This window comes from Dendropsophus ebraccatus, chromosome 1, assembly GCF_027789765.1.
Source record: "Dendropsophus ebraccatus isolate aDenEbr1 chromosome 1, aDenEbr1.pat, whole genome shotgun sequence".
NCBI lineage: Eukaryota > Metazoa > Chordata > Amphibia > Anura > Hylidae > Dendropsophus > Dendropsophus ebraccatus.
The window spans coordinates 56,158,339-56,181,236 of record NC_091454.1 but is presented as its reverse complement, the minus strand read 5'-3'; the positions used below and the strand labels follow the sequence as shown (position 1 = coordinate 56,181,236).

The 22,898-nt window shown below is 40.7% G+C and overlaps 1 protein-coding gene across 2 annotated transcripts in view; it reads left to right on the top strand.

Moving 5' to 3' along the window:
* The window catches only part of GRK6 (G protein-coupled receptor kinase 6), a 39,200-nt gene that overhangs the window by 5,533 nt on the left and 10,769 nt on the right, over window positions 1-22,898 (top strand). The window contains exons 3-13 of one of the 2 annotated variants that reach the window (XM_069971288.1): window positions 131-243; window positions 324-401; window positions 8,454-8,554; window positions 8,739-8,831; window positions 9,636-9,699; window positions 13,204-13,344; window positions 14,935-15,125; window positions 16,346-16,383; window positions 16,694-16,783; window positions 16,860-17,068; window positions 19,453-19,590. In XM_069971288.1, coding sequence (XP_069827389.1) covers window positions 131-243; window positions 324-401; window positions 8,454-8,554; window positions 8,739-8,831; window positions 9,636-9,699; window positions 13,204-13,344; window positions 14,935-15,125; window positions 16,346-16,383; window positions 16,694-16,783; window positions 16,860-17,068; window positions 19,453-19,590 — 1,256 coding nt within the window. Of the gene's footprint in view, window positions 1-127; window positions 244-323; window positions 402-8,453; window positions 8,555-8,738; window positions 8,832-9,635; window positions 9,700-13,203; window positions 13,345-14,934; window positions 15,126-16,345; window positions 16,384-16,693; window positions 16,784-16,859; window positions 17,069-19,452; window positions 19,591-22,898 lie in introns of both variants that reach the window. The other variant, XM_069971279.1, reaches the window with a different exon arrangement.

The window sequence follows — 22,898 nt, the reverse complement described above, 5'->3', positions numbered from 1 at the left end:
GGCTTAGTGGCATTATTCTCTAGCTGCCTGATAATAAGCACTTTTGCGGTAAGTGTGGGGAGCAGGATATCTTGTAAGTCATCATAGCAGCACAGATGTATTATCTGATGTTTTCTTTTGTGCCCAGTAGAACGCGACTATCACAGTCTTTGCGACCGTCAACCTATTGGACGTCTCCTCTTTCGCCAGTTCTGTGAGACTCGGCCTGAGCTGCTGCGTTGCGTCCGCTTTTTGGATGCTGTGGTAAGATTTTGGGGTGAACAGGATACATTAAAGCATAAAAGCTGCATATACCTGCTAGAACACATTGTATTTCTCTATAGGTTGAGTATGAGGTGTCCCCCGATGAGAATCGTAAAGAGTGTGGACAGAGGCTGATTGAGAAGTATCTCACTAGCACGGTAAGTAATCTGATATAGTGACGTGTAGTATATCAGGAATGGTGACACACCAGTTATCTAGAGAGCTTGAGAAAGGCCCTCTCAGATTAGAGGGCAGAAACGCGTTGCCACAAATTATTTTTTTGCACTTGGACGCCATTCAGTTATTCAACACTGCGTTCATATTGGATGCGGTATGGCTATAGATTGCCGGTATTGATCACCTGTGCCCTATTATGAGAGGACAATCATCCTTCTGCCGGGTCCTGGCAGTGAATTACCTTCTGGTTACCAGTTATCTAGAGCATTTCTAGCAGTATTAGTATTGGGAATTGCCTGGTCTTCTATCTCAAGTTGGGAATCCTTTGCTAGATGTATTGAATTCAGCACTTGGTGGGGGATTTGATAAAACTTTACAGTGCTTGATCATAATGGCAAGATTGCAGTCTTCTGTATAGGATACCAGGTAATGGGGTTGCTGATTCTAAATTCTGAATCATGCATATGCTTCCCTATTCAAGGGTATATACATAGATACCCAATACCAGCACTGATCAACTAGTTTGTCAGTCAGTCCGTCATCTTTGCTCTGAACAGTCACAGATAGTGGGGCTCTGTAGTGGACCAAGCGTCAGATGTGCACACCATAGGTAGAAGAGCTGGGTCCTGTCCATCAGCCTCTGCCTAAGTGTCTATATCCAACACTCGATTCACTACAGAGCCCTGCTTATGTGACTGTTCAGAGTAAAGAAAATGATGATGCAGGATAGGCCTTCACTGTGCAGGTGCTGGTTAACAGCTGCACTAGGGATGATGGGATTGAATGTGCGCATCGAGAGCTAGGCGGTCTGATGGCGCAGCACATCACATGCTGTGCAAGGCTGCATTTCCAACTATCAGGCAGAGCAGGAAACCCGTATAGTGTCAATGAAACAGCATTGTTGAGAAAACAGAACGGCGTAGAAATACTGAAGACAGCACTTTTGTAAGTTTAATAACTTTTAGATTTAGCATTAACCAGAAAGTGGACAACCCCTTTAAAAATATTATTTACTTGGCCGTATGGACAATCGGTGGATCAGTCAGACAGCTGTTTGCTTCCATTACGGGCGGCAGCTAGTCCTGTTTATGAGAGGAGATGTGCTGCTGACAAACAGCGATTTTAGTCACCTAGAAAAGCTGCAGTCAGATAAAACCAGTCTTTTCTTGTTTGTCGTTGTGCCTTTTATACATGGCAATAATCCCCATAAAGCCTTTAAGGGGTATTCCGAATTAAAAATAACTTATCCTGTATCCACAGAATAGAAGATAAGTGTTAGATTGCAGTGGGGGCTGCCGGAAATCACAGCACACTTATCAATGCAAAGAAAAAGAAACCAAATCTTGCAGCTCCCTCCCGTTCAGGTGCAGAGTAGGCAGTGGCTGTATGCCGTGACCACACGATTCTGGATTTCCTTCCCTTTTTCTGATGTATGTATGGTTGGAGTAGTAGTATCACAACAGCCTGCTGTGCTCTAGTGTAAATCTAGTTTAGCTGTTTTCAGTGCGTGTTCACGTATGCTTTAAAAGTATGTTAAAGTGACAAGAAAAACTTTACAGGCAAGAATGTTTTACTAAGTTTGTTATACAACGGAAGAAAAATTTTGCTGAGCTATACTCCCCCTGTAGATTTTTATTCTCTTTTCAAGGGACTCGTAATTTGCTTCCTGATTCACACAAATCTGATTCAGTGTTCAAGAATAAAACATTAAAGGGGTATTCCCTCTGTGGCATTTATGGTATATCCACAGGATATACTTTCTGATAAATGCGGGTCCCACACCTATGTGGGGAACAACCACTGTCCGCTATGTGTAGAGGAAACCACCATCCAAGTGGACATCTCTGTTTCAGTGATATAATCGGGGACTGAAACAGTCATGTGTAATTATCACAGTTGTGTGACTGTTGCACATTTTTATTAGCCTTTTGGGGGACGGAAAAATAAAATCATATTATTGCACTTCGATGAACGTTCGACTACTCTCACATGTCATATAGTGACCTACCTGGCAAATAAAGAAAACTCCATGCATAGATGCATGTACACACAATAATAAACATAGATGTGCTCATATAACACAGTTCGCCCATAACTGAGGTATAGCAAGTCCTCAGGAGAGCTCACGCCTGATTATTATCCTAGGGAGGATAGCTGCGCTGTACAGATTGGCCTGGCACACATAGGAGCTGCATGCAAGGAAGTCATTGCCTTTTAGTACATGTTTATATTATCTCCTAAGCTGCATTCTCAAATGACATGTCTGCTGATTAAATGAAATATCTGCATTACAATATATGGTCTTCTAGGTATCTCTTTATTGCTTTACTGTGGGAAGACAGAATGAGATGCTTGCTGATGTGTTTTACATGGTACTGATGCTATATGGTTCTTAGACTGAGGCTTTATTAAAACCTACTGTTATGACTGGCCTTGCTGAATACAGCAGCTACATGCAGACTGCAAGTGAACAGGAAGTTACAAAATCACATTCACACTGCATAGTTAGGAGCCTTGTTTTTTTTCCCTTTTTTATTGTAGAATGCCTTATCATCAGTGCTTCTGTGGATTTTACGTCTGTCCATCTAGCTACGTAAAGTATACCTGTCGTTTCAAAAGATTTTTTATAAACCTGCACAGTTTCGGTACAATAACCCTAAATCGTGGTGACAAGGTGACTTTAGTGCTCTCTCAGCTGTTTACTGAGCCCATGAGAGACCCCTTAACTTGCACAGTGCTGAGCTGATGATTTAAACAGTACAGTACTAGATGGCAATGGAGAAAGAATGGCTTACTGATGCACTGGGTTTGCTAAGTACTGTGTACTGAGTGAAGAGAAAAGAAATGGAAGAAAAGGAAGTAAAAGGTTACTCTAACTGCTGAGTTGCTGCTGTCAAACTATTGGGAGGAGGGAGGGGAAAATAACATTGCAGCACGGTGGACATACAGCAGTGAGTACACTGGTAGAGGAACAGCTTTCCTGAGCTTTATGGGTGGTCAGAGATGAAAAGGAAGCCATGATTTACCACCTTTGATAACAGTGTGGATCATCTTCAGCAGGCAAACTGTATTAGTCTGCAGTTACACAGCCCAGGCTTTCTTACACTCACTCTTTTTGCAGGAGCATTATAGCACATGGTAAAGCCTGCCCCATCTCCTATAATTTGTTCTGATTTAGCCGTTACTAGAGAAAGATTTTCTCTGACAACATGCAGTGGACAGCAGATTGCAGAGAAGTGAGACGCCTAGTTTTTAATCTTTCCAGATTTTATTTTATTCTAGAGTAAGGAGCCATTTGGAATCACAAAAGCTATCAGGTGGAGAAAAGTTGTTTAAAACAACAGTAACTATATAAGGTTAGAAATACACAATGTAAAAACCACATCCATTTTTTTCTGGTTACCAGTGCAATATGTTGTAGAAACCTCCTAAGTTTATAAATATTTCCATGCTTTTTGTTGATACTCTTGTCATTTCGCACTTAGCCCTTATATAGGAACTCTATATATAAACAAACTTGCTGGTAAATCAAACAGGAGTAACAGGTATAGCAAGTGTTTTAGTTGAGTAACGTGCAAGGAATTCCTTGAAGAGCAGAAAGCTTGTGGTTTTCTGAGTTTACTGGCATGTAGATGATCTTTATCTGTGCCATATTATTTACCCCTAAAATCAAAGACTTGACCGTAAATCTCGAGTAAGTCCTTGAGTTATTAAGTTGTCAGGTTATTAAAAAATCTTTTCGACTGGTAATAAAACTCTGGGAAAGGTAGACAAGATGACATCTAGAGTCCTAAATGACAAGTTTTCCCTTTGACTCAGAATCTCTAAAAACCTGACAGTTTTATAGCCAAAGGGCTCTTGTGGTTTTATGTAGACAAAGCTGACTCATCAACTTTAATAGGCTTTGTGAATCAATTCTTCACCATTTTTAAGATCAGTTTTCTGTGAAGAAAGAAAACATTCTTGTTTAGCTCCAGGGGCTGAATTCCTGTGTAGATCTAGTCTTTAGCACAGCTAGGATTTTGCACCAATGTATGAATCCTTAGCAATCCTGTAATCAAAACAGACTTGACTACGAGCTGGCCATATCTGTATGTAACTCCATGTCTACAAAGAGTAAAAACACTTGGGGTCCTATTAGACAATGCAAGTTTTTTCCCACCGATAAACGATTGCAAACAAGAGCTTTTGGGAATGACCTGAACTCATTTACCATAATACACGTAACAATAGTCTTAAGATACGATTGCAATTGCGATCATAATTATGATTGTTTGTATACAAACATTTGTGATTACGAATGAATGATAGGTACATACACTGAAAGATTTGGGAACGATTAGCAAATGCTTAACAATTTTATGGTCAGCTCAAAAGATGCGATCGACATATAAACAAACTTTCGTTATTTGTTTGATCGTTGCCTGCATACACACGGAAAGATTATCGCTTAAATTAGAAAGATATAACAATTTTTTGCACGATCATTCACACTTAATCTGCTCAGGATTTGATGGTGCAGATTTTATGCTGTCAGTTTTACCAATGTAAAATAAAATCTAATATCTACAGTATAAAAAATGTCAAATGCGTTTTGAGTTTTGACACCACGTCCAATCGGGAGAAGTCCTGGAAAGTCTGCATTCTCTCCTCGCTCTGCGTCACATGAGCTGGATGGCCACTTAAAGTCTATGGAGCTGCCACGCTCACGCAGACATAGAGAGCGGGGAGAGGAATGCACGGCAATGTGCTCGTCTTCCCACTGGTTCTGCTCATTACTGTACACTCAGACCCCGACTGATCAAAACTTCTGACATGTTAAAGGATACAAACGAGATTCAACGTTCCGATTCTCACAGAATCATTATCAAGCATGCATGCTTGATAATGATTCTGTAAGAGAATCGAAACATTGCATCTTGTTTGTATCCTGCACCTTATGGAATGAACTGTACCTTATACACTTCAAGCTGGTGTGCTGTGGATCATGGTTTTGTAGATAGATCATTTTAAAAAATTTATTTTTTAACTATTTTTGAAGGTAATGAAATATGAAGTATTAAAATGTAGTATAATTTTAATTGCACTGAATCACAGAACAAAGTTAATATTTCCGTGAACAGAGAAGAAAAGAATTGTGTTTTTCATTTTCATACAATTTAGTTTTTTTGTGTTGTAATACTTTATATGGTAAAATGAAAGGTAAATAGGCACTCGTACAACTCTGTTGGTGGGAAAAGTGGAAGAAAACATAAGGGAAAAGTCATCATTTACAGGGTCAAACTATATTGCTTTTTCAGAATATGCTTAGTTACTGTATACCCTAAAAAAACAACACCTGCTTAAGTACAGCACTAGCTCGTAGGTATTTACCAGATTACACTGGAAGGGAGGAGCAAAATATCTCCTGTAAATTAAAAAAAAAAAGGTAAAGAAAAAATTAAGGCGACTATACCAGGACAGACATTTATCACATATTCTGGAGATATTAAAGGTAACTAAGATCTGATTGGAAAAGATGGGGTTTCATCAAACAGACACTTATCATCTGTCTGCAGCATAAGTGTCTGTTTGATGGAACCACATCTTTCTCAATGTACTGTACTACAAGCAGTTGAGCTTCATATGACCGTGTAAAAAACTTAAAGGAGAAGTCTGGGGGTGGAGTAAAAAATCATTATGAGCAGGAGGTGGCGGGAAAATAAAAAATAAGTTAGTCACCTTTCCTAGTCTCCTGGATCCCACCAGCTGTCTTCTGAGCTCTCTGCCGGCTATGTCACATTCCAGCTGACAGTTGCCGTGCTCACCCAGTCAGTGGCTGGGGCTGCAGTCACTGATTGGCTGAGCAGGCTAAATCTCACCCGTCTGTGATGTTGAACTTGAGTCATGACGTGCTCGGAACCTGGGAGAAGATGATAGCCGTCGGGGTCCGGGAGCTCCTTAATGAGGCGTAGCACCAAAATGCTGAGATGCAAAAAATATTTTTTTTTCCACCGTCAACAATTATTTAATATTTATATATGAGATATGCCATACATAATATAGTGGGTGGAGGTACTTTAATAACAGGGTTGGGATTTTTGATTTTTGACCTGGTATGGCAGGAGTAGGTGGCTGGGTGGTTACTGCAGCAATGTTCTGCTTGGCCATCCTTTGTTGCATAATGTTTGTGTCCGATTAGATGAGGATGAGCAGGGCCGCTGTGTAAACAGCCACTGCTTATTTTGTTGAGCGTCCAGGCTAAACCTCTTTGTATACTGCTTGTAAATATTTGTTTTATTGTTTTACAAGTCATCCATATTTCATATATTTATTCAGTAAGCCGAAATTTGTAAGACTCCATTGACCATAGATCTCCCAAACTAAAGATCCACTTTTTTCTGCCCTACCAAAAAAAAAAAAAATCTATTTATATATATTTTTTATTATATATACAGTCAAGCCACATTATTTTGACCACTTCATACTTTTGACATTGGCAGCAAGTTGCTTTGTGTCATGCACTGGCTTGATCGGTATATAAGGTGTGATAAACGGTCTGTACACATATCCCTCATTGCTGTCATAGGTAAAAGGGGCAATTTATTAGTGTTGCAAAAAAAAGATGATGATTATTCGCTTTCGGGTTGGCGGTATTTCTGGTAATGCAGTTTGTGAACAGTTTAGGTGCTGCTGTGGTGTAAGTGGATCATGAGTGGACAAACCGCACCTTTGCCACAATGTGGAAATTAGGGCGTACCTCTAGCCTTTGGTGTGAGGGGTGACCACTGCCTACCGAGGTACGTGAGGGAAGACTGACATGATACAGTGGAGCAGCTCACTGTCAGAATGAACCAGAAGACTACCAGTCGTGTGCCAACCGTTCAGTGAACCCTACTGTGTATGGGTCTCCGAAGCAGATGAATGGTCACAGCACCTCTGCCAATAAAGCTGCATTTGGAATAAGAGCCTTCATTTTTACCGGCAGTATTGGAGTTGGACAAAGGGCTGATTTCTCCGATTGAGTCACATTTTATGCTTCATCAAATGGATGAATGTTGGTGTTTCAGGTTAGAAATGTTTTTGTGGCTTTCTCTGGGCTCATTCATCCATGTGGAAGTCACTCTCAACTTATTTAGGTAGATCTTTCCTGTGGTGGAGGGAATCTTCCAGTTTGGAACTCCATGATGTAAGGATCAGTGTCCTGTGGGGGTCATATATTTACATCCAGGGCTCCCTGTTTTTTCTTTTTACATAAGATAGTTCTTTAAGGACAACTCTGTTTTTTAACTTTCTTTTTCATTATTAATACACATTACAAAGTGATATAACTTTGTTATGTATGTTAATTACCTATCTGGCCCCGTTCCCTGACCCTCCCCCCCTTCCCGGAAGTAAAAGAAAGCATACATCTCAAATGATGTGTCAACCATGTCCTCTTCTGCCGCCATTTTGTGCCAATGTGGTCATTGGTGTCGTCTGGTACAAATGAATGGGAGAGAAAAGGCCCCTGGTGCACTTGCGCCTCAGCAGCCTTTTCATTGCCTGGATCACGTCATATGTTTTCCAGTTTACTTAGCCCTGACTGGAAGCCATGTGACGCAATTCAGCCAATGAAAATGCTGCTGGTGCGCATGCACGCTGACATCTTAAGAGGCATGGTGAGTATAAAATGTGTGCTTGTTTGTCTTTTTTTTTTTTTTTGTTCGAACACTGGAGTTGTCCTTTAATGACAGGCTGCATGTTTGGGGTCATTATCCTGCTGCTGAATGAAAAGTTGGAGCCAACACTAGACACCTTCCTGATGGAACGCATCTAACTTGGCTAAATTATTTCCACACCCGTTAATAATCTTTGCACAGTACTGTGTGTATGGAAAGATTATGAGAAGTAGTGAATTAACTTGGCAGCCTGTGACAGATTTTTTATGAAATATCCCTTCAAAATCCATGTTTTCCAGGACTTCCTAGTAAATGATGCTTATGTAGCATAGGCACATCCAATTTTGGTACCCACCATATTGGCTGATGATAACTATGTCTCTGTTCTTTCAGAGTGAAGACTATATCACAGAGGTCCCTGAGCAGCTGGTCAGCAGATGCAAGGAGAGCTTAGAACACAATCCCTGCAAAGAACTTTTTAAAGACTGTTCTAAGTAAGCTATGACCTTGTACATAATTCCAGCATAATGTGATTTATATCACAGCATGAAAGATTTATAGATGCATGAAATCAAATTACACGCAAACATGTAATCAGGTTACACGCAAACATGTCATTGGTCATGTGAAGATGAAGCGTGACGTCTTTCTACGATTCTAACATGTCATTTCTTTCAGACTCGTCCATGACTTCCTTAGTATGGCTCCATTTTCAGACTACCTGGACAGCCAGTATTATAACCGTTTTTTGCAGTGGAAATGGCTGGAGAGGTGAGTACTGAAGGCATCACACTACAGATATAAGGTGCCTCCACACGTACTGTATCACAGGGGATATCACTGTACTAGTACGGTCTATTGAGCCAGAGAATCAAGCTGGAGCGTAGACAGGTAATGTATTCGCTTGTTAGTCTGGCATCTGCTGACTTAAGTAGGCCGTGGCTAACAGTAGAGTATCGCAGCATATTTCGCTGTGAAATCTGCTGTGATACGGTATGTGTAAAGACACATATATAGGGCAAGTTACTGAATTACCAAAATATTATGGTTTAGCATACTTACTTTATTTTTGTTGCATGTTTATATATTTGTCCTGAATAGCTTTTTTTTCTGTTTTTTTTTCTTTTTTATAAACCTTCCTCATGCTTGAACCCTCCTTCGATTTCTCCAGTTTTTTTGGACTGGGTGAGATCTAATTATATTCTGTAGCAGTATCTCTATTATGTTGTCTTGTTGAGTAGTTGTGTGTGTGTGTGTGTGTGTGTGTATATATGTATGTGTATATATATATATATATATATATATATATATATATATATATATATATAATGTGTGTATATATAATAGCAACCAGTCAGATTCCACCTTTTATTTTCCAAAGAATCTGTGAGGAATAAAAAGTGGAATCTGATTGGTTGCTAGGGGCAACTGAGCCAGTTCTACTTTACGCCAGTTTGATAAATCTCCCCCATAATTTTTATGTAAATAGACATAAACTGTAAATGGTGTATACATATGTTATAAAAGTTTTTTTTTTTTTTTTTATAATACTAACCATTGGTTGCTGTCTCCCAGGGAGCCGGTCACAAAGAACACATTTCGTCAGTACAGGGTACTCGGGAAAGGGGGTTTTGGAGAGGTAAGTTCCTTCTCCTCGCTCTGCTTCTTTGCTACATATGTCACTTCCTCATAGATTCTCAAGAATTATCTATTTTTTTTTTTTAGTTTTGTTTTTTAAGTTGTGCTAGCCAACCCAGTTCTTTTTTTGGCCAGGAAGTGCTACTTATTGGTTTGGTTTGTTGGCAAACCTTGTATGGCATGTGAAATTTTGCTTTTTAGTCAAGAATAAAAGATTTCATAGTGCATAATGGACACAGAAATCCTGCTCGTTCTGAAGTGAGGGAGGGGGCTACAAAACCGTTTATTGAGTACAGAAGGAAACAGATTTTCTTAAAATCGCTTGTACTATTGATACTTTGATTATTGATTATTGAATACTATTGATTTCTGAAAAGTGACATTTAAATACCAGTTACACTGATTTCATGGGTTCCAGTGTAACCCATTTGGTTTGAATAAGTGTTGTAGTACTTGTGAGTTTTTAGATTGTGGATAAATTTGGAAATTTTTACAAAATAATTATTTAAAGTGTCACAGTTGTTTGGAAAAACTTTTGACAGGTCATAGAGAAATGACAAAAGTTTTGATAGGTCCAGGTCTGAGTGTTCAGACTTATACCGATCAGGAGAACGAGTTGAGAGAGGACCACACTGCAGTGTCCACTCCCCGCTCTGTGTAAAAAAAATAAATAAAAATAAATAAAAGTCTGCCTCCATAGAGCTCCATTATAAGCCCAACCCTTTTTTATGTAACACAGAGCGGGAGTGGACCACTCTGCCATGCGTCTTCTCCCGCTCATTCTCCTGATTGGTATGGGTGTAGACCGATCAACATTTTGACATGCCTGTATGACAATGGGTACCCTTTTAAGGCTTAGTAAGCATGTGCTCCATAGGTAGCAGTGTACATGGACTCCATTGCACACAGGGAGAAATATGTGCACACTTTTTATTGAATGAAATTTGTCACGCTGAACAAGATTCACTATAAGGGCCGGTTCACACTGAGCAAACACGGCGCAATTCCGCGGCGAAGCTCTCCGCCGCGGAATCCCGCCGTGCTCAGTGTGCTGCTTTGAGCGAATGGGAGAGCGCACGCCTGTCCGCTCCCTCTCCTCTCCGCTCAAAGAATAAACATGTTCATTCTTTGAGCGGAGAGTGGCAGCAGCGGACAGGCGCGCACTCTCCCATTCGCTCAAAGCAATTGCGCCGTGTTTGCTCAGTGTGAACCGGCCCTAACTTGTAATTTATCAGGGTAAAAGTGTTTGCTCTCCACAGATGATGGCATTATCGTTACATCACGGAACTGTTTTCTATTTGTCTGCTGCTGACTTTGCACCCTGTTTTTTTCCTGTGTGGCTGCATTGACAGCTGGTACACCATTCCCACTTCTGTGGCCATGTTCTTCTAACTTGTAGAGGTTCTCAGTCTTCCTGCCCACCTATTAGACATGGGTGGCATATTGTTAAAGATACATCAGCACTGTCTATATTGAGTCTGGATGGCGTCTGCTTGAGTGCAGTTGTGCATTCATTTTAGAGCACTATAATATAGTGTGTTATTCTAGGGACACAGCCACAAGTGGGTCACGGGAAGTGCATGTGTATAACTTATTCATCAGATCAATCACACTGTAAGCTAGCTCTGTAAGAGTGAATGGAAAAGTTGTTGCTATGATTAAGAGTAGTAGAGTTTTATTTATTTATTTTTCCATCCTAGATTTATATGTGTAAATGCAGACCTCGGATTATAACGTGTTGTCATTGGGGAGATGGGGGGGGGGGGGAACCACTGCCAAACATTCTGGCAGCAACTTATCTATCAGTGCAAAGGATCAGGCATGTTGAAGTTTAACTTGCCAAACATATGCCAAACCCAATTTCAATGGAACAGTCTAGTATGTATGATACCCTTAAATGCGACAGAGTCGCTTTAAATGCAGCTGTTTAACATAGTGTATCTTGATGTAGGTAATCTTTTGGCTTTTTGTATGGCTTGTACATCCATGTTTAATAACACTTATAGGGGGGGAGATTAATTAACCAAAAAAGTTCTATTTTTTGGCGGAAAATGCCCAGATATGTGAAAATGTATTCGCAAAGTGGACGTTTGCAAATAAATTTATTCACAAGGGCAGTTTCCACCCGTGGTGGCAGGGGGGGGACGAAGGGGGGGCACAGACTCTGGGTCCGCTCAATTTATCATTTTTCTCACTGAAAAATGATAAGGAAACCTATGCCAGCCTCAAGCCGGCGTAGGTTTCCTTATGTAGAGGCAGTGTGCCTCTACATAAATCAGCAAAGTGTCGGCGCTGCAGGGACATTTTTAAGCCCGGCACAGAAAACGCCAGACTTAATAAATGTCCCCCATATTGTTTTGCTCATTGGCTTCAAAATATATGATATCTGTGATGTAAAGAAACAATATCTCCTAAAGAAGTGTCTGGCCAGGACCCCTTTATGCACTATGCCCTGAGAGGGGGTGAGTGCAGCCAATTTCATGTTCAGGAGAATGATGTATCAGGCCCACCCCGCCATCGGGGTGCAATACTTCTGTATTGCAGTTTCTTACTGACTGTTTTACTTTTAGGCTTGGCCCAATAGGCAAATACACATGGCAAACACAAGGGCTTTTGTTAGGTCCTCAGCTGCCATGAACTTGATAAATCGCGCTGTGATGATGCAAGAGGACAGAGACAAAAGGAACTACTAACTAAGGGGTTAAACGGCTGGGATTGGACTTAGTACTAAACCAGTTTGTTGCAGCAGAGTGTCAGCTGTATGTTACAGCTTAGGCTGAGTTCACACTGCATTTTTCCATCCCTCTTTGTTTACGTTTTAGTACATTTAATTTTAAAGTGTGGAAAAATGTTGACCAAATTTTTTTGAACATACGAAAAAAAAGGGACCATTTCAATCGTCAGTTGTAAATGGATTCTGCTGTACGGCGTACTGCAGCATCTGTTTTTATTATCTGTTATTTTATTTGTTTGTTTTTTGTATGTATGTATTAAACGGTTGAAGGCAGTATGAACCCAGCCTTACACCTTTTGCTAACAGCATGGGCTCAGCTTCTAAGGGCTTTATTACACGGAGCGATTATCAGGTGGAAAAACGTTATATAGTTCGAATTTACACGATAATCGTTCTGTGTAATTGCAGGCAACGATCGAAAAATTGTTTGTGTCGTTGATTTACATCTGACCCTAAAATCATTGTTAATTGTTCATCAATAGTTCAGTGTAATTTCACATTGTTCATTATTTTGCTGGGAGCAGATGGAGTAAATGATCGTAAGTAAGGTTTGTTGTAACTAACGACTACCGTTCTGTGTAATATGGTGAACGATTTCAAGTTAACGATAAACAGTTTAGTTTGCAATTGTTAAAAATCGCTTTGTCTAGTAGGACCCTAAGCCTGCACCATTCCTCTACTAGTACAGAGCATTGCCTTAAATGTACACTGAATGGCAGGTAAATATAAAAATGTTTGTTTTTTTTAAACTAAATGTCGTCTTTCCTCCAGGTCTGTGCCTGCCAAGTGCGAGCAACAGGGAAAATGTATGCTTGTAAGAAACTTGAGAAAAAGCGTATTAAAAAAAGGAAAGGAGAATCTATGGCCTTGAATGAGAAGCAGATCCTAGAGCGAGTGAACAGCAGGTTTGTAGTAAGTACAGATCCATCTGTAGGTCCAGGGGAGGGCAATCGCCGTGGTACACGTTTTTTGCATGCAATATGTATTACGTGTATTTTGCAAATTTAAAGAGCTTATGTTGTGTTTTGCTACTTTTAGGTAATAAAATATATAAGAAACTCTTGTAGAGGGTGTAATAAGAGTAGTAACATGGCAGACATAGGGGCCTTCAGTAGGCCCTGTGCGGCTTCTATACTCTAGAACGTGTTGGTGATGATGGAGAGATGAACACAGGGTGATTAGGTGCCAACGGAAGTCACCTATGATGTCATTAATGATGGTAGTGGTCAATACCATAGCGCTTTCCTTCTAATCTGAGTCAGAAATCTTCAAGGCTGTCTACAGGTTTTTGTTGCAGATTTCCAATCTAAACACTGAATTGCTGCAATGGAGCAATTCCATGTGCAATCCATGTCAGTAAGTGCCAGGTTTTAAATTCATGGTGGTAAATTTACCGCAGTTTAAACTGCCGTGAAGTTTTCCAGTTGAAATCGGTGGGAGCTTCTTTGCAAAATTCATTGTGAAGACAGTCCTAGTAGTACAAAATAAGAACGCTGATAAATATTATAGTAAATTATAATTCTAAACATATAAAACTAAAGACCTAAATAAGAAATAATACAATTGAAGAGGTTTCCAGTCAAAACCCCATAGTTAACTCTACCTGCTCCCCCGATTCTGCAGTTTCCATATGTTCTACTCCGCTCTCCTGTGTTGTCCCTTTTTCCAAAGACTTCCCACACCTCCACTCTGCTCTGTGATTGGCTGAGCGGAAAGCAGGACACCATCAGAAGAAGGAAAGACAACAGAGAGCTGCAAACCCTATAAGATATGCTAGCTGCAGCACCAGGGGAGCAGGTGACATAAGTATGCAGGCGTTTGTTGTTTTACGGCACAGGGAGGCAATAGGTTAACTATGGGGTTTTCACTGGAAAACTTCTTTAAAACAAAAAAAAATAAAAAATTTCTCTATGCCCACATGTGCTGATATTAGATATCCTGTGTAACGTGCATGCACTTTGCATAGGCATCAGACATTATTACTGTCACATAAATGTATGTTTCTCCAGACATGCAGTTCTACCACATCCATGTAGTTTTGTTGCTTAACAAAAGCAAATTCTGTTCATCCATTTACAGAGGTTACATTTACATTTATACTGTATAATATTATTAGAAAGTCTTGCGTGTCCTGTTCTATAATGTTTTCCATGACACATTGCCCATATTCAGTTTTTTACTCATTTGTCTGTGGAGGGCACTGTTGCTTTACAGTCCATTGTCAGCTATTCATTAAAATGTACTGATAGAGATCCTATAATGTGATGACTATACAAAACATACATGTAGCAGAGCGTTGCATTATGGCAACTCATCACACCATGAATTGTGTGAAAGAAGAGACTCCTTTCTGCTGCATTGTCTGTCTATGCTGTACATCTGTGAAACCGTGTCCCTGAGGCACTGTACAAAGAGAGATCTTACATGTGACCATCACGCTGAATGATTTGTGCATGTAAACATGAGGAGCTGAATACTTCTCCTGTCCCATTTACATTGCAGGTCAGTCTGGCCTATGCGTATGAGACAAAAGATGCTCTGTGCCTGGTGCTAACACTAATGAATGGTGGAGATCTGAAGTTTCACATTTATCACATGGGTGAGGCCGGATTTGATCTGGAGCGAGCAGTGTTTTATGCTGCAGAGATCTGCTGTGGACTCCAGGATCTACATGAAGAGAGAATAGTGTATAGGTAAGTATTGGGTACATTTTACATGTAACTAACACACATCCTTCAGTGGCAGCTGCCTATGTGAATCCACATGGAAGGTGCTAATTCTTTTGGAGGTCCATCTGGTGGGAGACTTGAAGGCAAGGATCTCTGGGTACAAAATTAGAACCTTATAGAACCTTTAATGGTCACTGTTAGTTTAAACAACTTCCCTCTTTGTGATTTCATATTTAAAATATCAGCCATTTTGTCCTCATTTTGTGCTCACTCTTTTTGCAAATCTTCTTCTATAATATTTTTACAAATCTCCAACATTTTTCTGCCAGTATAGAAGTTGTCAGGATGCAGGGCTTTCATGTTAAGTTTCTGCAGTTCTCTACGTTGAGCTCTAGGAAGCAATCAGGAGATTTGAGTCGTAGATCAAAGCTAAGAGGAGGGAATGGATCCGTGCTTAGTGCAGACAACTCTGGGCACCTAGCATGAGGGGCATAGGGGCAGTCAGAATATTTAAGTTCTTGATTCCTGTTCTCTATATAGGGCCTGCAGCAATTGTAATAACTAGAGATGAGAAAATCGCTAAACAAAGTGAATCGCTTCACTTGATCTGCATTCCGCTCAAGCCGTCGGCCTTTCAGCGCTGCTCCGCTCCCTGCCACTCCTCTCAGGATGCCAGGAAAAGCTGGATCCAGTCCTGGGAAACTTCTCCCAGTTTCCCAGGATTGGATCCAGCTTTTCACCAGTACTTGGGGTGGAGCAGCAGGAAGCGGAGCAGCACTGAGAGGCCAACAGCTTGATAAGCTCAGATCAAGTAAAGCAAATCACGATCATGAGCGATTCACTCATCTTTATAACTTAAAACTTCTGGCAGATTCCCCTTTAGCGTAGCTTCACACACACCGTAAAGCAACGGATTTTCTGCTGCGGATCTGCAACAGATTTGATCTAAATAACTGAACACAGCATCAACTCTACACCATCAAATCTGCTGCAGATCTGCTGCGGATCCTGTACGTGTGAATGCACTCTTAAAATCAATATATCATGAGAGTGACACGTTTATGTAAATCTTTACTACCAGCAATGATGTCTTTGTTGCCAAGTGGCTATAAATACAGAAGGCAAACCCTATTCTGCTGAATAAAATGTAATACACTACTTCTGTAGAATGTTGAGACTAGCCCTCTTTAGCCCTCTAAATAATGTCCATCAACTGACAGAAATTTCTTTTTTTTTTTTTCCAGGGATTTGAAACCAGAAAATATTTTGCTAGATGATCACGGTAAGTAGTAGTATACTATAGTGTGCTATATTTTAAAGGGAAAATGTACTCCTAATTATCTGATGTACCATAGTGACACATCAGGAGATTACATCTGTTATCTGTGCATTAATGTGTATGGTTACTCTTTGTGGTACAGAATGTGCTGGAAATCAGTGATGACCATTAGACAACACTGATGATATTCTGGTGCTCGTCAATGATATCAGTCAGTTCTGGATAAATTTGCCCTTGAAGAGTGTCCATCAGCAGGGAAGCTGTGTACCAGATAACTATCTGACTATCCATGCTTTGTCTTTTGCTACTGCAGGACACATACGGATCTCTGATCTTGGACTTGCAGTACACATACCGGAGGGTCAGACCATTAAAGGAAGAGTAGGCACTGTAGGATATATGGGTGAGTAAAGAAACTGAAATATGATAAGCAGGATTACTTACAGAGAAATGCTATATAACGCTCCTTTTTGTATTAGCACCAGAAGTGGTGAGGAACGAACGATACACATTCAGCCCTGACTGGTGGGCGCTTGGTTGTCTATTGTATGAGATGATTGAAGGACAGTCTCCATTCCAGCAGAGAAAAAGAAAGATAAAGCGGGAGGAGGTTGAGCGCCTTGTTAAGGAGGGACAAGAAGAATATTCTAACAAGTTTTCTCCAGAGGCAAGGTCTCTATGTACTATGGTAAGTATCTAGTAGTAAATAGACTGACAATGAGCTAAATGCTGGGCTTTCTCCGACTCCTGGCTACTACCTTCTGTGCGTCTATAAGATAAAATTGCATAGACACTTTTATCACTGTGTACAGAACTAGGCTAGATGCACTGTGTCAATATGACTCTTTTGAGAACACTCTATCACTGCGGTTTCATGTTAATGCAAGCTGAAAGCAAAAGTAAAAGGAAGTGTTCTTCCAAGTCACAAAATACACAGTGGCCTTATTCCTGTAGGCTTACGGAGATTATTTCCTGAGTACTGAGAAATGTTCTCAGGGTTGCATACTATTTGCTTGTCATTTGTCAAGGAGCTGGGTGTGGTAAACGTCTGTAAGTGCCCAACCTCTACAAGCAGGAAGCCAGATTGCCCAGGCACAGTTACAGTATGTGTTTCACTAGAAGACCGCAAAAGTAGGATTGTGTAACCTTCAACTCAGTGAAGATCGGTGTGACGTATACTATTGCTTACAGTTTATTGCTTTCTTAAAGGAAATTACTAAGCGACAATTTAACAGTTACTGTTCTTTCAATGGAAGTCACATCTAATCCTTTGCCACCAGTACACCTAACATTATTGTGTCTTTGTGCCATCATTTATTGGCATGTTTGTAAAAGAAATGGCATTTACCTTAACCAAATAGAAACTGGAAACTTGCTTAAGCATCTGTTGCATGCAACTCTATAGCGTTGTGGTTCAGTAGTCGCTGGGTGTGGGAGACAGGAGCTGGCAGCTACAGTACCTGCTCTGCTGCTGTGCTCTACACAGACAGTAAGGGCCCTATTCCACCGGACGATTATCGTTCGCATAATCGTTAACGATTAATGATCTCAAACGACCGCTTTTGCGAAAGACCTGAAAACGTTCATTAATTTCCATGGAGGATAATCGTTACTTATGATCATATTTGCGATTGTTTTTTCTTCACTATTGCGTTCGTATCTACTGTGAACGACCGAACGATGTCTTATTCAATGCGAATGTTTTGCGAACGAGCAACGATAAAAATAGGTCCAGGTCTTATAAAGTGATCAACGATTTTTCGTTCGGTCGTTAATCATTAACTGCATTTCAACCGAACGATTATCGTTTAGATTTTAACAATAATCTGAACGATAATCGTCCAGTGGAATAGGGCCATAAGAGCTTAGTGGGAGCCTGAACAGAGGAATGCTTACACTGCCCCCACTTCCTGAATTCTGTCCTCTCTTGCTGCTGCTAAAGACAGAATGTCTATAACAATGGGGAATCAACAGAGCGATGCCCCTGGTGGACAACAGTATAGAGGGGGTGTAAAAAGCATAAATATACATATTATATTACATATATTTAATCAATAACCAGAAAAAATGTGTGGTATAATGGGTAGTATAATCTACCCAGCGATATTACCTTATTCTTGCAGCAATTCCATCCGGATATACTGTCCTTCTGTGGCTAGAAAGACGCATATATTTAATCAATGCATAACCATTTAAAGAAATTTTCTAATTTAGAATGAGCTCCCACAGCAAGCAGCTGATTTTCTGTACAGCAGCCTCTGATGTAGTATTACTTTGTGGCCATTCTTATGTTTGACTGTCATTGAAAAACAGCGATGGTTTTTATGTTCTCCCAATTAGGGGCAGCTTGTATAAAACTTTCTGCTGACACAGAGAGAATTCGTCCCAGGCATGGACAACCCCTTTAAAGCGACTCTGTACCCCCCAAACTGCTTGTACCGTCAGATAACTGCTTTTAATCCAAGATCTGTCCTGGGGTCCGTTCAGCAGGTGATGCAGTTATTGTCCTAAAAAACAACTTTTAAGCTTGCAGCCTTGTGTCAAATTGACGTGGCCTAGAGTATGCTCTAGGATTGCCACACCCCTCTGTCTCTCCTCCCCACCCTCTTCATCATTAGGTATGACCCTAGAACAATTTCTCCTATTCATCACTTGTCTGTACACTGCAAATGTGCTGGATCGTTAAGGCACCTGTGCAGTCTTAAGACAAGTGATGATTAGGAGAAATCCTGCCTGTGACATTCCTAATGATGAGGAGGGCGGGGAGGAGGGACGTAGGGGTGTCGAAATCCTAGGGCACAGACACTCTAAGCCACACCAATGTGACACAGGGCTTTATAACTTTAAAAGTTGTTTTTAGGACAATAACTGCATCACCTGCTGAACGGACCCCAGGACAGATCTTGGATTTAAAGCAGTTGTCCGACGTTACAAGTAGTTTTTTTTGGGGGGGGGTAAGATTGTGGGTACAGAGTTGCTTTAAACTGACTTATTTATTGTACATGAAAAACCTAGAGCATACAAGTATGTACTCTACTAAAAGTTTTCTTTTATTCCTTTCTCTTTCCACAGTTACTATGTAAAGACCCTGAGCAACGATTAGGGTGTTGTGGTGGAGGGGCCAAAGAGGTGAAAGAACATGAGCTCTTCAAACATATTAATTTCAAGAGGCTTGAAGCGGGAATTTTAGAACCACCATTCAAACCGGATGTAAGATTGCCAATCTTATTGTAAACCAGTATGAAAAACTAACAGTAGAGGGTTACACCTTTGTAGACTTTCTTTTAGGATGTACCTTGACCAGCTCTCAAAAAATTCCCTGCCTAATTGATAAACGTTTTCCACTATAAGATATGTTAAAAAAGTCTACCCAAAAATATCTAAAATCGTGAGAAAGGTGACCATCACCAATATCAACCAATGTATATATTACATATCGATCGCTGCGCCAATTACACAAAAGTATCAGAGACACTATGGGTGGAGGTGCCTGTGTCTAGTCACGAGGTGGAGGGAATGAAGGGGTAATAACCCAGGAGCAAACTGGCCAGGTAACTAAGTAGTGGGCGCGTCTATCTGCACCCAGGGCCGGCCTTAGGGTAGATGGCGCCCTGTGCGAAACTTTCTTTTGGCGCCCCATCCCCCCCCCCCCCCCCCCCCCCCGCCTCTGTTGATACCCCCTAATGGTGACATAGACTAAATCTTACAGCCTCCCATCCCTCCAGACAACCGCTACAATAAAACCACAAACGAGACGAGAGGCTGTAGTATTTAGATATGATATACTAAATCCCAATACAACAAGCTCCACCCCTAAACCCCAGCCCCCCAAACCACCCGACCCCCGATAGAAGTACCATCTATCTATGTATCTATCTATCAATCATCTACCCCCCCCCCCCCCCCAACTGTTATATATGTGACCTTTTCATCACTTTTTGAATTTTTCTCTGAGATGTGACTTCATTAAAAAACAGCAAATTTGGACTTGGCCTATTTGGCGATTACACTGTTTACCGTGCTGGGGGCAGTAGTTATGCACTGTTTAGCTGTTGGGGTATGCTGAGGGCAGTAGTTATGACTGTTTAGCTGTTGGGGTATGCTGGGGGCAGTAGTTGTGCACTGTTTCAGCTGATAGATAGGGATAGATAGATAGATAGATAGATAGATAGATAGATAGATAGATAGATAGGAGATAGATATCTATCTATCTATCTCCTATTTATCTATCTATCTATCTCCTATCTATCTATCTATCTATCTATCTATCTCCTATCTATCTATCTATCTATCTATCTCCTATCTATCTCCTATCTATCTATCTATTCCTATCTATCAGCTGAAACAGTGCACAACTACTGCCCCCAGCATACCCCAACAGCTAAACAGTCATAACTACTGCCCCCAGCATACCCCAACAGCTAAACAGTGCATAACTACTGCCCCCAGCACGGTAAACAGTGTAATCGCCAAATAGGCCAAGTCCAAATTTGCTGTTTTTTAATGAAGTCACATCTCAGAGAAAAATTCAAAAAGTGATGAAAAGGTCACATATATAACAGTTAGATAGATAGATAGATAGGAGATAGATAGATAGATAGATAGATAGATAGATAGATAAATAGGAGATAGATAGATAGATAGATAGATAGATAGATAGATAGATAGATAGGAGATAGAGGATAGATAGGAGAAAGATAGATAGATAGATCGATAATAGAAAGATAGATAGGAGATAGGCAGATAGATAGGAGAGATGGATAAATAGATGGATAGATAGATGGATAGATAGGAGGGAGGATAAAGAGCTAGAGAGACAGAGGAAAGAGAATCATCAGACTTACAGCAGGGGCACAGTATCCTGGAGGCTGCACGCATTGCTGAGGAGGAGGAGGGAGGACGCACATGGCTGGGCAGAGGTCACAGGTCACCACACTGAGTGATGGGACCTGAGCACACTGCAGGCTATGTGGCAAGGAAAGAGTCAGTATCCCACCCGGTTGGTGCCAGGGGCGGGGCTTATCAGCGGGGGGCGGAGCTTACCGGGATCTACACGGAACATTACTTTGCCAGGTTCCTAGCCCGTCGATCTTCTGGAACGCCCCAAACCAACCCCTATGGAAGGAGTGCAGGTGGCCAGCTAGGGGAGCGCTCTGGCAGATAGACAGAACGTCTGTCTGCCAGACCAGTTAAGTGTGCAGCTGACTGTCTGCCAGAGCGCCCCCCAGCTGGCCAGGAGTGATGCGCCCTGTGCAACAGGTCGCACACCCCAAAGGCCGGCCCTGTCTGCACCCTAGATCTGGGGGTCTATGCTCCCCTAGCCAAGGCAGGGTGAACGTCCTGATAAGACTCTCAGGATGATTTCACCTCATCTATCAGCCTTACCATCTCACTGTGGCAAGATTATCTCTGTCCCAGCACCTGGTCTCCTGATGATTTAGGTAGAAAGGCTTTTTGCCGCTGGTGGTGTCCCATGACACCTGCGTGATCCAGGACTCTGTTGTCTAATTGTGGCTTTGTCTCAGTAGTGGGACACTTTGCCAGATCTGACCCTACCTTATGTATGTGTGTCAGTGTTTCATAAGTAACACACGAGTTATTGTGATGCTTTGAAAAACAGCAGGACATATGACCATCTAGTGCTTGCTATTGTACTTTTCAACCTATTGGGACTAATGTGCTCTGTATTATTCTTATGGCCAGTTTCTTATCAGTTGTACATAACCTTCACATACACCATCTTGCAACTATTCATAGACTACATATTAATAGGGTATGTGATCACTATTGGTGAATACCATTGGTCCAGTACTACCTCTGTATATACCTGTATTGTGGTTTATCTTAGCTGTCACTAGCTCCCTCTTTTAGTAAGTACAGTACATAGTATAGTCTCCCTATACCTAGGGCAACCCTTTCAGGACCAAGGCAAATTTTATGAATATGACCTGTGTCACTTTATTCATCAATAACTTGGGAATGCTTTTACCAATCCTTCTGATTCCAAGATTGTTTTTTTGTTACATATTCTACTTTATGTTAGTGGTAAATTTGAGTTGATAGCTTTAGAATTTTTTTGTGAATAACTCCAAAATGTTGTTAAAAATGTAAAAAAAAGCGCATTCTCTACATTTGAAAGTCTCTGCCAATAAGGAAAATAGTAATACTACATTCATTATTTATTAATTCATATCTATAACATGTCTACTTTATTTTAAAAGCATTTGGTGAACATGCTTTTACTTATTTGGGATGTTAGAGGCCGTAAATGTTTAGTAGCAATTTTTAAAATGTTCTTGAAAATTTTTCAACTCAGAAATTCTTTCGGCACCAGTTCAGTTTTGGAGTATATTTTAGAGGCCTGTATACTAAAACCCCCCACAATTCAACCCATTTTGAAATCTTCACTCTTTCAAGTATTTAAATTTACATTCATTCAGTTATTTAACCCTTTCTGCATTTCACAGGAATAACTGCAAAGTAAGAGGGAAAAGTTAAAATTTGCATTTTCTTTACAG